Source organism: Chrysochloris asiatica, unplaced genomic scaffold (genome assembly GCF_000296735.1).
Source record: "Chrysochloris asiatica unplaced genomic scaffold, ChrAsi1.0 scaffold00245, whole genome shotgun sequence".
Taxonomy (NCBI): domain Eukaryota; kingdom Metazoa; phylum Chordata; class Mammalia; order Afrosoricida; family Chrysochloridae; genus Chrysochloris; species Chrysochloris asiatica.
The window spans coordinates 3,696,091-3,708,415 of NW_006408763.1; the positions used below are offsets into that span (position 1 = coordinate 3,696,091).

Genomic DNA, 12,325 nt, shown 5'->3' on the forward strand with positions numbered 1-12,325 from the left:
TTCTCCTTTCAGTGTCCAACAACTGCACTATTTTTGGGTTTTATTTCCTTTCCTTGTTTCATTGTTTTTGTTTATTCTTTCTTCCTCTCTTTCCCTTCTTTTGAGTTTTATCCTTTATATCTCTGCTTTTGTTTTCTCTATTTCTCATTTCCATCCTCTTCTTCTTTTGTTTGTTTCCCTCTTGATTTTTTTTTTTTTTTTACTACTCTTTAGCCTCTTCCTCCTTTCATCTTCCCCGTTTTGTTTGTTTGTTTGTTTAAACTGTTGTTCTCTCTCTCTCTCATCCTCTATTTTTAGCTCTATTTTCTTCTCTATGGGTCAGAACTGACTGGACAGCACTTAACAACTTTTCTCTTTCCGTTATTATATTCTTTTTTTTCTTGTTGTTTCCCATCTTTGTTTCATTTTCCTCTTTAACTATATTTTTAAAATTTCATTTTCTTCCAAGTAACTATTCTTCCCTCATTGCTTTGAATAAGCATGCCCTCTGCTTTTGTTTTTTATATGGATACTTTGTTTTTAACTTTTCATTGTGAATTGAGTAAAGTTTAACAGAGCAGATCATCAGTTTTAAATTCAACAAATCATATACTTTGCTTCATTATAGGGTTGCAACCCCTCCATATACTAAAAGTTAGCAGTATTTACTTCTATTCATTTTAACTATTACAATCCTCCCAGTGTCTCCCACTACTTTGATCTCTCCTCTGTTAACCTCCCTCTTGTATATTGCCTGTTCTGTCACCCATGTTAACATGGGTCTACCCTGTAGCCCATGAAAAATTTCCCCTCCATTACCACCCCAACTCCTCCCGTAATCATCATAGATTGTTTCATCAAGAAAACCCTTTTTTTAAAAAAAACTTTGTACAACATTGGTCTCAATGCTTACTCTTTTGCGACAGACTAATTTCACTCAGCATGTTCTCCAGATTCCATCATGTTGTGAAGTATTTCACAGCTTCATAATTATTCTTCAATGTTTTGTCATGTTCAATTGTGTGTATGTACCAAATTTTGTTTAGCCATTCTTCTGTTGGTGGACATTTAAGCTGTCTCCATCTTTTTGGTATGTCTCTTGTACACAGCATATTGAAGGGTACTGTTTTCTTATCCCATTCTGCTCTTTATGTCTCTTGACTAGTACATTTAATCCATTTATATTCAGTATATAATTACCAATAAGTACGAATTTATTAATGTCATTTTTCTGTGTGTATTTTTGTGGTGTTGCTGTATTCTTTGATCCATACAATTTTCTATGATGAGTTCATTTTGTTTGTGGGCATTCTTCACATTTTCATTTCTGTTGTGCTAATAATGTTCACTAAATCTTTCTGATTTTCCCTTTTCTTGACTTTGATGTACAGTTGTATTCTTTTTCTTTGAGGTTACTCTGTAAGTTATTTATTTTTCCCCACTTAAAACAGTTGGTTTTATCTTGAAATCTACTTGACTTCCTTGCCATTTGTAAGTTCTGTATCTCCATTGTACCCTCTTTTTGTTTTGTAGTTAATTATATATTGTTATCTCTGATTCCCTATGCTCAGTTTTGTAGGTTTGTTTTACTTTGGATACTTCTATATCTGGATTGAGTTCTGAGTTATGTTGTCACATATATTAATCTCAGGTTGTTGTCTGCTGTTGTTATTTCTCAATCCAAAGAATGCCTTTTAATATTTTTTATAAAGTAGGTCTAGTTATTACAAATTCCTTTAATTTCTATTTATCTGGAAATGTTCTAACGTTACCATCATATCTGAAGGACAGCTTTGTTGTGCATATGATTCTTGGTTCACAATTTTTCTCTTTCAGAGTTTTTGATATGTCATCTCATTGCCTTCTTGCATGCTTGGTTTCTGTTGAGAAATCAGAGTTTAGTCTTATTGTTTCTACTTTGTGGGTAACTTTTCATTTTCCAAGTTGCTCTCAGGATTCTTTCCTTGTCTTTGGTTTTGGAAAGTTTGATATGATATGTCTTGGTGATTTTCTTTGGGGATGTATTCTGTTTGGGATTTGTTCAGCTTCTTGTATGCTTATCTTCTCATCTTTCATGAAGTTTTCTTCAAATAACTATTTGACAATTTTATCTGAGTTTTATTGTCTCTGCCTGTTCTGGAATTCTGATCACCCATAAATTGTTCCTCTTCATGGTGTCCCACATAACTCTTAGGGTTTCTTCAAATTTGTTCATTCTTTTTTATGATTGTTCTTCTAACATATTGATATTGAGAGATTTCTCCTCAAATTCACTAATTCGGGCTTCCATTGCTTCACATCTACTCCTTTGCCCTTCTAATGTATTATGCAGTTCTGAAATCTTAGTATTAACCTTCTGTATTATGTTCTAATTGGGGTTTTGTACTGTTTCAATATTTTCATTTATTTTGTCTGTTTTTATAGTATTTTCTTGAATTCTTCTAAAGTTTTTATTGTGTTATCCTTGCTTTACTTGATCTTTCTGTCAATTCTTTGAAGGTTCCTAATTATCATTCTTTTGAATTCTTCAATTGTTTCCATTACCTTTTCTTCCTCAGAATTGTTTTCTGACTCTGTATCTTGGTTCTTTGTGTGAGCCATTCTCTCTTGTTTCTTCATGTGAGCTAAAATTTTTTTGTATCTCCAGTGCATTTTAAAGTTGTCATATTTGTAAAATATAAATAGTGCTGTTGTTGGACCTGGAGGGGAGAAATCTTTAGGGGAATCCTGCAATAAAAGGAGCTCACAAGGTGACTGTGGGAGAGATGTGACAGCAGAGTTCTTGGTCCTAGATGGAATTCCTTTTGGCATCAGTGTTATTTATGTTCAGGGCATTTAATCCAGAAGTAGTTTATGGGGGCCAATGATGGAGCTGGTTTCAGTGTCTATTAGGACAATAGGGAAAGTTGGGGCAGTGTGACTGTTAAGTGCTGGTCTGGTGGCTCTTCCAGTTGTGTAGATCTGGAGCCAAACCCACCCAAATCCAAGCACCAAAGTGGCTCCCAGCTATGTGGCTCCAAACTCCCAGAGAACGGGGTCTATATTGTTGGGGGTTGGATGAGAATGGAAGCTGGTCACACCTCTGTTCACCAGGGGAACATGGGAAAAAAGAAGAAATTGCACCTTTCTTACCACCTGCATGAATCTGCTCAACCAGGCCTCCTTCCACTGCCAAAGCTGCTCCTGAGATGGTCATGTCACATCAGGCCAGTTATTCACCAGCCAGTCTCATTCTCTTGTTGTCCCTGCTCAGACTCTCCTCCCAGCAAGCAAGAACTCCAGCCACATCTCTAACCTTTCTTCTGAAGTTCAGGGTGCCAGAATTTTCACCAGGGTCTGTTTCATTTTGCCTCTCATATCTGTGTTGTAGAGAGTCCATGTAGTGTGTCTTCCTTTATTGTGTTTTGTTTTTGCTCCTGTTTGCTTATTTGTTTGATCTGTTTTGTTTTCCTGTGTATTTTCTCCTTTGTCCCCACTCAGTGAGAGACAGCAAACATTTCCATCCAGTTTAGCCACCCTCTGCAGCTCCACCCACTGTACAAGAGTCAATACCAGTTCCTATAGCACCTGATCAGTGGCAGACATCAGCCAACACCAGCCAAACTCACCCTAAACAGCAAGCCGAGAATGGTGCACATGAGTCCATTCTCAAATCACACCCACCAGGAGACAATTGGTGAGAGCTTAAGAACCCACAAACATGTAATCATCAATTAAGTACAAAAACAAAAACACCACAATGTCTCAGAAACAACAGAAGATTCTTTGTTCACGTGAAGAAACAGAGGGAGTAGCTCAAACAAGTGACCAAGATACAAAGCCAGAAAATGTTTCTGAGGAAGAAAAGGTAATGGAATTACCTGAGAAAGAATTACAAGGAATGATATTTAGATATCTTCTATGGATTGACAGAAAGATCAAGGAAAGCAAGGAGAACACAGAGAAAACATTAGAAGAATTCAGGAAAACACTATAAGAACAAAGAGACAAAATAAATGTAAATTTTGAAATAATACAAATCCTGCAATTAGAAATCCAAAAGATTAATACTAAGATTTCAAAAACAGACAATACATAAAAGAGCAAAGTAATATATTTGAATCAGTGGAAGCCCCAAAAAATGACCTTGAATATAAATCTGTCAATACTAGTAAGCAGAAGAAAATCTGAAAAAAGAATAATAATAATAATAATAAAATCAGAAGATAACCTGAGATTTATGTAGGACACCATGAAGAGGCATAACTTACAAATGATGGGAATTCCAGAAAAGGAAGAGACAATAAAGGCACAGAAAAATTTGTCAAAGAGTTGCTGTAAGAAAACTTCCTTAACATCATGAAATATAGGAAGATAAGCATTCAAGAAGCTGAACAAATCCCAAACAGGATAGACTCCAAAAGAAAATCATCAAGACATGTCATAATAAAATTCTCCAAAACCAAAGACAAAGAAAAAAGTCCTGAGAACTGCTCAGAAAAAATGAAAAATTACCCACAAAGTAGAACCATAAGACTAAACTCTGATTTCTCAACAGAAACCAAGCATGTAGGAAGGCAATGAGATGACATATGAAATACTCTGAAAGATAAAAATTGTGAACCAAGAATCATATGCCCAATAAAGCTGTCCCTTAAATATGATGAAGTTAGAACATTTCCAGATAAACAGAAATTATAGTAATTTGTAATAACCAGACCTACTTTATAAAAAATACTAAAAGGTGTTCTTTGAATTGAGAAATAACAACAGCAGACAACAACCTGAGATTAATATATGTGACAACATAACTCAGAACTCAATCCGAATACAGACATAGCCAAAGTAAAATACACCTACAAAACTGAACATAATGAAGTCAACCACAAAGCAAAAAGAGGGTACAATGGAGATACAGAACTTACAAATGGCAAGGAAGTCAAGTAGAATTCAAGATAAAAGATCTTTTTAAAGGTAGAAAAAATAGTAAATTAAGGATAACATAAAAAAAATACACATACACATCAAAATTTAAAAGTAGAAAATCAGATTTAGTAAACATTAAAGCAGCAGCAGTAAAGAAATGAAAAGAATGCCCACAAACAAAATGAACTCAGTGCAGAAGTATATGTGGAGCAAAGAAACTAGCAACACCACAAAAGAACACGTAGCAAAATGACAGCAATCAATTCATACCTATTGATAATTATACTGAACATAAATGGGTTAAATGCACCAGTCTACAGACAGAGATCAGCAGAATGGATACAAACTTTGGTACATATACACAACAGAATATTATGTAACACTGAAGACTAATGACAAATCTGTGGAACACCTCATAACATGAATAAAACTGGAGGAAATTATTCTGAATGAAATTAGCCAGTCCCAAAAGACAAATATATGCGAGCACTGTTTAAAAGTTAAGGGTTTTCTTACTAAAAGATGTTTACTAGGGATGAGAGGGAAGGAGAAATTATTTACCAAGTTGAGGATAGACACATGTTAACGTGGGTGATGGAAGAGGCAATATACAACAAGAGGAAGGCTGGCACCGCAAAGATGAAGGTGGTGGAAGACACAGGGTGAAGAGGAAGAGTTAACATGAATAGAAGTAAATACGGTTAACTAATGGTACATGGAAGGGCTTGCAATCATTGTAATGACACAAAGTGTACAATTTGTTGAGCGTGGAACTGATGATTTGTTCTATAAACCTTCACTCAATTCAGAATAAAAAGTTGGGGGGGGAGAAATCAAATGATGAATTGTATCAGGTAAATCTGCTGCAGAAGACTTCGTTAAAGTGTTAAAAGAACGCCCACAAACAAAATGAACTCAGTGCAGAAATGTATGTGGAACAAAGAAACTAGCAACACCACAAAAGAACATACAGCAAAATGACAGCAATCAATTCATACCTATTGATAATTATACTGAACATAAAGAGCAAAAATACCAGTTTGAGGAAAAAGGTGTGTCTGACTAATGCTATTTGTAGTCACTTATATGCATTTGAAATTTGGACAATGAATAAGGAAGACTGTAGAAGAATTGATATATTTGAATTATGGTCTTGGAAAAGAATATTAGAAGTCTCATGGACTGCCAGAAGCAGCAGCACAGACTTAGAAGCCAGGATGACAAGACCTCACCTCTCATACTTTGGACATGTTACAAGGAGGGAACAATCCCCAGAGAAGGATATTATGCTTGGTAAAATGGACGGTCAGTAAAAAGAGAGGAAAACTACTTTTTAATGTCACTAAAGTGGCATCAAACGTAACAACAATTTTGAGAATAATGCAGGACCAGGCAGTGTTTTGTTCTGTCGTGCATAGTTTGCTCAGAGTCAGAAATAACTTGACAGCAGTTAATGACAAATGTTGCTTTTGTTGTTAGGTGCCGTTTGAGTCAGTTGTGACTTAGAGCACTCATGTGTGAGCCCATTGTTACAGTCACTGAGCCAATCCATGGCATTGAGGGTATTCCTTTGTTTCCCTGGCCTTCTACTTTACCAAGTATGATGTCCTTCCCCAGGGACTGGTCCCTCCTGATAATATGTTCAAAGTATGTGAGAACAAGAGTTTCCATTTTCAGTTCTAAGGAGCATTTGGTGGTGCTTTTTCCAAGACAGATTTTTTAATTTGTTCTTCTGGCAGTCAACAGTACATTCAGTATTCTTTATCAACACCATAATTCAAAGGCATCAATCCTTCTTGTCTTCCTTATTCTTACATATCTGACCTACTACCCACATTGATCTTCAAATGCCATGTAATCATGATACACACATAAGTGCAATTATATAGTTTTAAAATCAATAGAAATACATTCTATACAAATAGAAAATTTTGTGTAATAGAAAAGTTTAAGTTTTAGAGCCGAAGAGATAAATGAATAAATTCTATTTATCAACTTGCCAAAGTTACTAAATTTCTCTTTAAATATTTTCTCTGTTACTAAGGCAAGTGCAAGTAGCTTTGTTAAGTAAGTGTAGTAGGGTCAGTTCTGACTCATCGGACCTGTAAAGGGTTTCTGAGGAGCAGCTGGTGAAGTTCAATCACTGACACTGAGGATAAGTACTAGATTGCAAATCATCAAGTCGGCTGTTCTAGCCCACCAGCCGTTCCATGAGAGAAAGATAAAGCTTTCTGCACCCACAAAGATGCACAGCCTCTGAACCTTGACAGCACTTAACAACAACATATCTCACAAACTTATGGTGCCGATTAAGTAAAACAATAGTGAAATAGTCATCAGTGGGAGTAGTCTCAGTGAATACACATACACCATCACATGTGAGCACCACCCCCCAATATTTTGTTCGATTACCTTTTCCATTATTTTCATATTTCACATCATCTATTTTCCATGATTTATTATGATAATTTCCAAACCAGAGTACCATACTTTCTAAAGTGTACAAAGTATACCCAAAGACTTTCTAAAGGGTACAAAGTCACAGGTAATTTTAGAAGCATCAATTTTCAGATCTTCAACTACCATGTATGTTGTTGTTGTTGTTGTTACGTACCGTGGAGTTGGTTCCAACTCATAGTGACCCTGTGCAGGGTTTCCGAAGCTGTAAATCTTTACCGGAGCAGAAAGCCTCATCTTTCTCCGGCGGAACAGCTGGTAATTTCGAACTGCCGACCTTGAGGTTAGCTGCCCGATTCATAAACAACAACGTTGATAGATATCAAATCACTAAAGTATTTATACTACAAAGAAAGGTCGCATATTGGTTACAGTCAGCAGTTCGAAATTACCAGTGGTTCTGCAGGAGACAGATGAGGCTTTGGGCACCTGTAAAGAGTTCCAGCCTCAGAAACCCTACGCAGGGTCACTGTGAGTAGGCATAGACTCCAAGACACACCACCACCGCCACTCCATAGATAAATGTCAAAGACTAAGTGAGCATTTTAATTGACAAATATCAGTGTTTCCAACAAGCTACACGTTACCTCCCTTGAAATTAAACTTATCATTTAAATAAGTAGATAATTTAATACTTCTTTAAGGCATCACAGGAGTGGGGGGTGGGGATTTAAGCTCTCTTGACAAAGTGAGACAAAACTCACCCAGGTGGCTTTCCTATAGATATTCAATTAAAGCCCAGGTGGTTCCATTGGCAAACAATTAAGGCCATTAAGTGAAGAGCCCTCTCTTTCCTTACTACCCCGCTTCATTCATTCCCTCTCTACTGGGCGTCTCCCACACCTCCATAACCTCTACTTCTCTCTCCCCACCGTCTCCCTTTTGCCGCCACCCTGCTCTCCGGGGCGCATGCGCGCTTCCACTCCGTCCCACCCCAGGCTGCTGAGTCATGGCCGAGCGGAAGTCCCAGACACACCGGGAAGGGGATCGTTAAAAAAGGGAGGTGCTTCTCGCAGCCGGCATCCCTTCCTCCCGTCACCTTTCATCGTCTGAAAATACCCTACCCTGCACATTTCCGAACACTTCGTAGTCCACAGATTTGAGCGACTCAGTGGTGGACATGGCGGCGACGAGCCCTCTGCCAAGGAGTAGAAGCGGGGTTCGGGGAGCGGAGACTGCAGCGGCCACGAGAGGGAGGAGGCACATGGGGTCGCCAGGCGCACCTCGCGCCTGTCACCGACCCGGGACGCGAGAGCGCGGGGTCATGCGTCGGGAGGCGGCAAATCAGACATCGGGGCCGGGGAGCGAGGGCAGCTGAGTACGCGAAAGGAGCGAGCGCTGCGCCGGGCGTCTCTCGCCCCGCCAGACCCAACTCCCCGCGCGGCCGCACGCTAACTCCAGATTTGCCCGGTGCTGATTTCTTAGTGTTTGTAAATTAAAACTGTGTGCTGTATCAACATTTCGATAGTTAGGTAACCAAAATGGATTGCTTTTCACGTGAGGGAAGTCGATGGCTAAATGTTTGTTGCTGTTAGGTGCCTTCCAGTCCGTTTGGAGTCAAAGACCTTACGCACAACAATATTAAATACTGTCTAGTCCTGCGCCATCCTCACAGTTGCTAAGTGTCTAGTGGGCTCATTTTTATGAACTGTTTAGAGACGTGCCAAACGCCAAGTCTATCTGGCAATTTTGTGTGTATCCTTTTCAGCTCTGTTGATTACAGAAAGGCATTGGACCTAAATCCATATTCTAAATAGATTGTAATATTTTCTGGGAGAAGAATTTCTTTATTTAATCTGAACTCTTTTATGCTAATAGAACATCTCCCCCACCCCCTAAAAAAAAAAGTCCATTTCTTCCTTATTGCCCAGAACCTTCCTCCCATCCTGATGCTACATTCTTCTTCATATAATCCAGTTTCTTGGATTATTTGCTCAGCATATAGATTGAATAAATTTTATGAAAGGATACAACTCTGGAGCACACCTTTCCTGATTTTAAACCATTCAGTTTCCCCTTTCTCTCTTTGAACGACTACCTCTATGTACAGGTTCCTCATGAGCACAATTAAATGTTTTGGAATATCCTTTCTTCGAAATGTTATCCATATCTTACCATGATCCACATAATCGAAGGCCTTTGCATAGTCAATAAAACACAGGTAAACATCTTTCTGATATTCTCTGATTTCCACCAAGATCCATCTGACTTCAGCAATGATATTCCTGTTCCACATCTTCTGAATCCAGCTTGAATTTCTGGCAGTTTCCTATTAATGTACTGTTGCAACCATTTGGGGGTTTGGTCTTTACAGGAGTCCTGATGTGAGGCTGTAGGATAAGCACTAGACCGCAAGGTTCAAACCTACCTGTCACTCCTCAGAATGCCTATAAAGGGTCTCTATGAGTTGGAACCCACTCGGTGGAATTTAACAACTACAGGTCTATTTGAACTGCAAACAATAACAGCATTGTTTTACTGGAGTCTGGTGCATGGCTGTAAGATAAGCACTGGACTGCAAGGTTGGTTTGAACCACAAGATTGGAGGTTCCGACTCACCAGCTGTTTCTGGAAAGCCCAAACAGGTACTTAACGGTTGATACTTAACAACAACAGATTTTTTATTGAAAGATAATCAAGAGTTGGTACAGTTCCAGATTTGAAGTGCATCTCAAGGCCACAATCTTGGGAATTTCACTAGTCTCTATCAGACCAATAAATCTGGTCATTTCTGTGAATTTGAATTTTGTTCTACATTTTTCTACCACTCTGTCCAGGATTTTCTATTGTGATCCCACTCAGAGAGGTCAGTAGTGGTAGCCACCACTATCTCTGGTCTCTGGATTGTGGTTCTCATGGTTTATTAGCCCTTTAAATTGTTTTCTTGAGTCTTTGATTTTTTTTTACTCTTCTTTGCTCCATACTGGAAGAGAGCAATAGTTGCATCTTAGATGGCTGCTCACCAGCTTTTAAAATTCCAGTTGCTTCTCATCAAAGTAGGGTGTAAAACTTTACTGTTTGATTTTACAGATTGATCTAATTTATGGTCCATCCAGAGATTATGGTCACAATATTCCCAATATTGTAACCTTCACAAGAGCAGATCACCAGATCTTTTCTCCCACAGAGCCAATGGTGGGTTCCAACAGCTGACTTTTCAGTTAATTAACAAGCGAATGCTTAATCATTGCTCCACCAGGACTCCCATCCACACGGATAGGGATTAGGATTCCAACATTTATTTTGGGAGGACCCAATTTAGTCTGTAACATTAGGGTCTCAACCTTAAGTGAGATGCTGACACTGATTCTCACTGACCCTGTGCATGATTAAGGAAGGCTGACCTTTTCCTTTTCGTAATCGGTCTTTGACTTTTTTCCATATTTACTCAAGAACACCACTGTCAATTATTCTGTGGCTCTACTTTAATTTTAGAAGTGCCATAGCAACAATTGATATTTGCTTAACTAAAAAAATTACTGTCTGACAACGGCAGAACATTAGCAAACAGAAATTGTGTGTGCCATTTCAGCATGGATTGCTAATATAATTCTAAAAACTAAAAATTTAAGCAAATGCTTCTCACATCCTCATTTAAAAATTCCTCTCCTCCCTGTGTCTCCTGGTACCTTCATCTTTTCTCGGTGAACCTCCCTCTTGCTGTATATTGCCTACCCTGTTATGCATGTTAACATGTGTCTACCCTTGTTGTTGTTGTTAAGTGCTGTTGAGTCAATTCTGAACCATAGTGAGCCTGTACAGCAACTCATAGTGATCCTTTATGGGAGCAGAAAGCCTCATCCTTCTCTCACAGAACCACTGGTAGTTTCGAACGGCTGACCTCGAGATTAGCAGCCCAATTCGTAACCATTTTGCTACCAAAGCTCCTTAAATCCGTGAACAATTTTCTTTCTCCCTTCACCACTGTAACTATCATAGACTGTTTCTTTTATCAAGAAAATCTTTTCTTAGGAGGGAAAGAATGGTTACACAAACCACAAAATGGAAACAATGTCATCAAATTATACATGTCGAAACTGTTGAATTGGTGTACGTTGTGCTGTATGTATTCTCAACAAGATAAATAAAAAATTTTAAAGAATACCTTTTCTTAACTTTTAAAGCGTTGTTTTTATTGTTAAGTGCCGTGGAGTCGGTTCCATTCATAGTGACCCTGTATAGGGTTTCTGAAGAACAGTGATAAGCTTGAACTGCCGAACTTGCAGTTCGAACAGATCTTGCAGTCCAGTGCATTAACCGACAGCACCGCACCAGGATTCTGATTACATTAGTCTCCTACAATATTTGTCCTTTTGTGATGGGTAACTTTCACTCAGCATAATGTCTTTCAGGTTAATCCCTGTTGTGATGTGTTTCATATATCCATCATTGTTCTTCAACGGTGCATAGTATTCCATTGTGGTTATGTACCAAAGTTTGCTTAACCATTTTTCTGTTAATGGGCATTTAGGCTATCTCCATCTTTTTGATGTGTCTCATGTAAATAGTATATTGAAGGATATTGTTTTCTTATCCATTCTGCTCTCTATGTCTCTTGACTGAAGTATTTAATCAATTTACATTCAGTTTAATTATCTATGGGTATTGATTGATTCCTGTCTTTGGTTTTTGCTGTCTGTTTTTGTGGTGCTGCCGGTTTCTTTGTTCCACATAATTTTCTGCACTGATTTCATTTTGTTTGTAGGTTTTCTTTTCATTTTTATTTCTGTTGTGTAATTGTTAACTAAATCTGATTTTCCCCTGTTTTTATTTTGATTTTAGGTATATTTTTCTTTGAGGTTACCCTGTAATTTTTTTCCCCTTCTTAAAACAGTCTGTTTTATCTTGAAATCTACTTGACTTCCTTGCCATTAGAAGTTCTAACACTACTCCCTTTTTTTGCTTAATAGTTGACTTCATTATACATTGATATCTCTGGTTCCCTATTTTTAGTCTTGTAGGTTTATTTTAAGAGCTCTGGTAG

At 38.0% G+C, this 12,325-nt stretch overlaps 1 protein-coding gene across 1 annotated transcript in view; it reads right to left on the reverse strand.

Annotated features, from left to right (window-relative positions):
- Positions 1–8,656, reverse strand: part of ACYP2 (acylphosphatase 2, muscle type) — a 267,846-nt gene extending 259,190 nt beyond the window's left edge. Inside the window, exon 1 of the mRNA XM_006873537.1 lies at positions 8,406–8,656. Coding sequence (XP_006873599.1) covers positions 8,406–8,547 — 142 coding nt within the window. The 5' untranslated portion in view covers positions 8,548–8,656. The remainder of the gene's footprint in view (positions 1–8,405) is intronic.
- Positions 8,657–12,325: the final 3,669 nt, after the last annotated feature.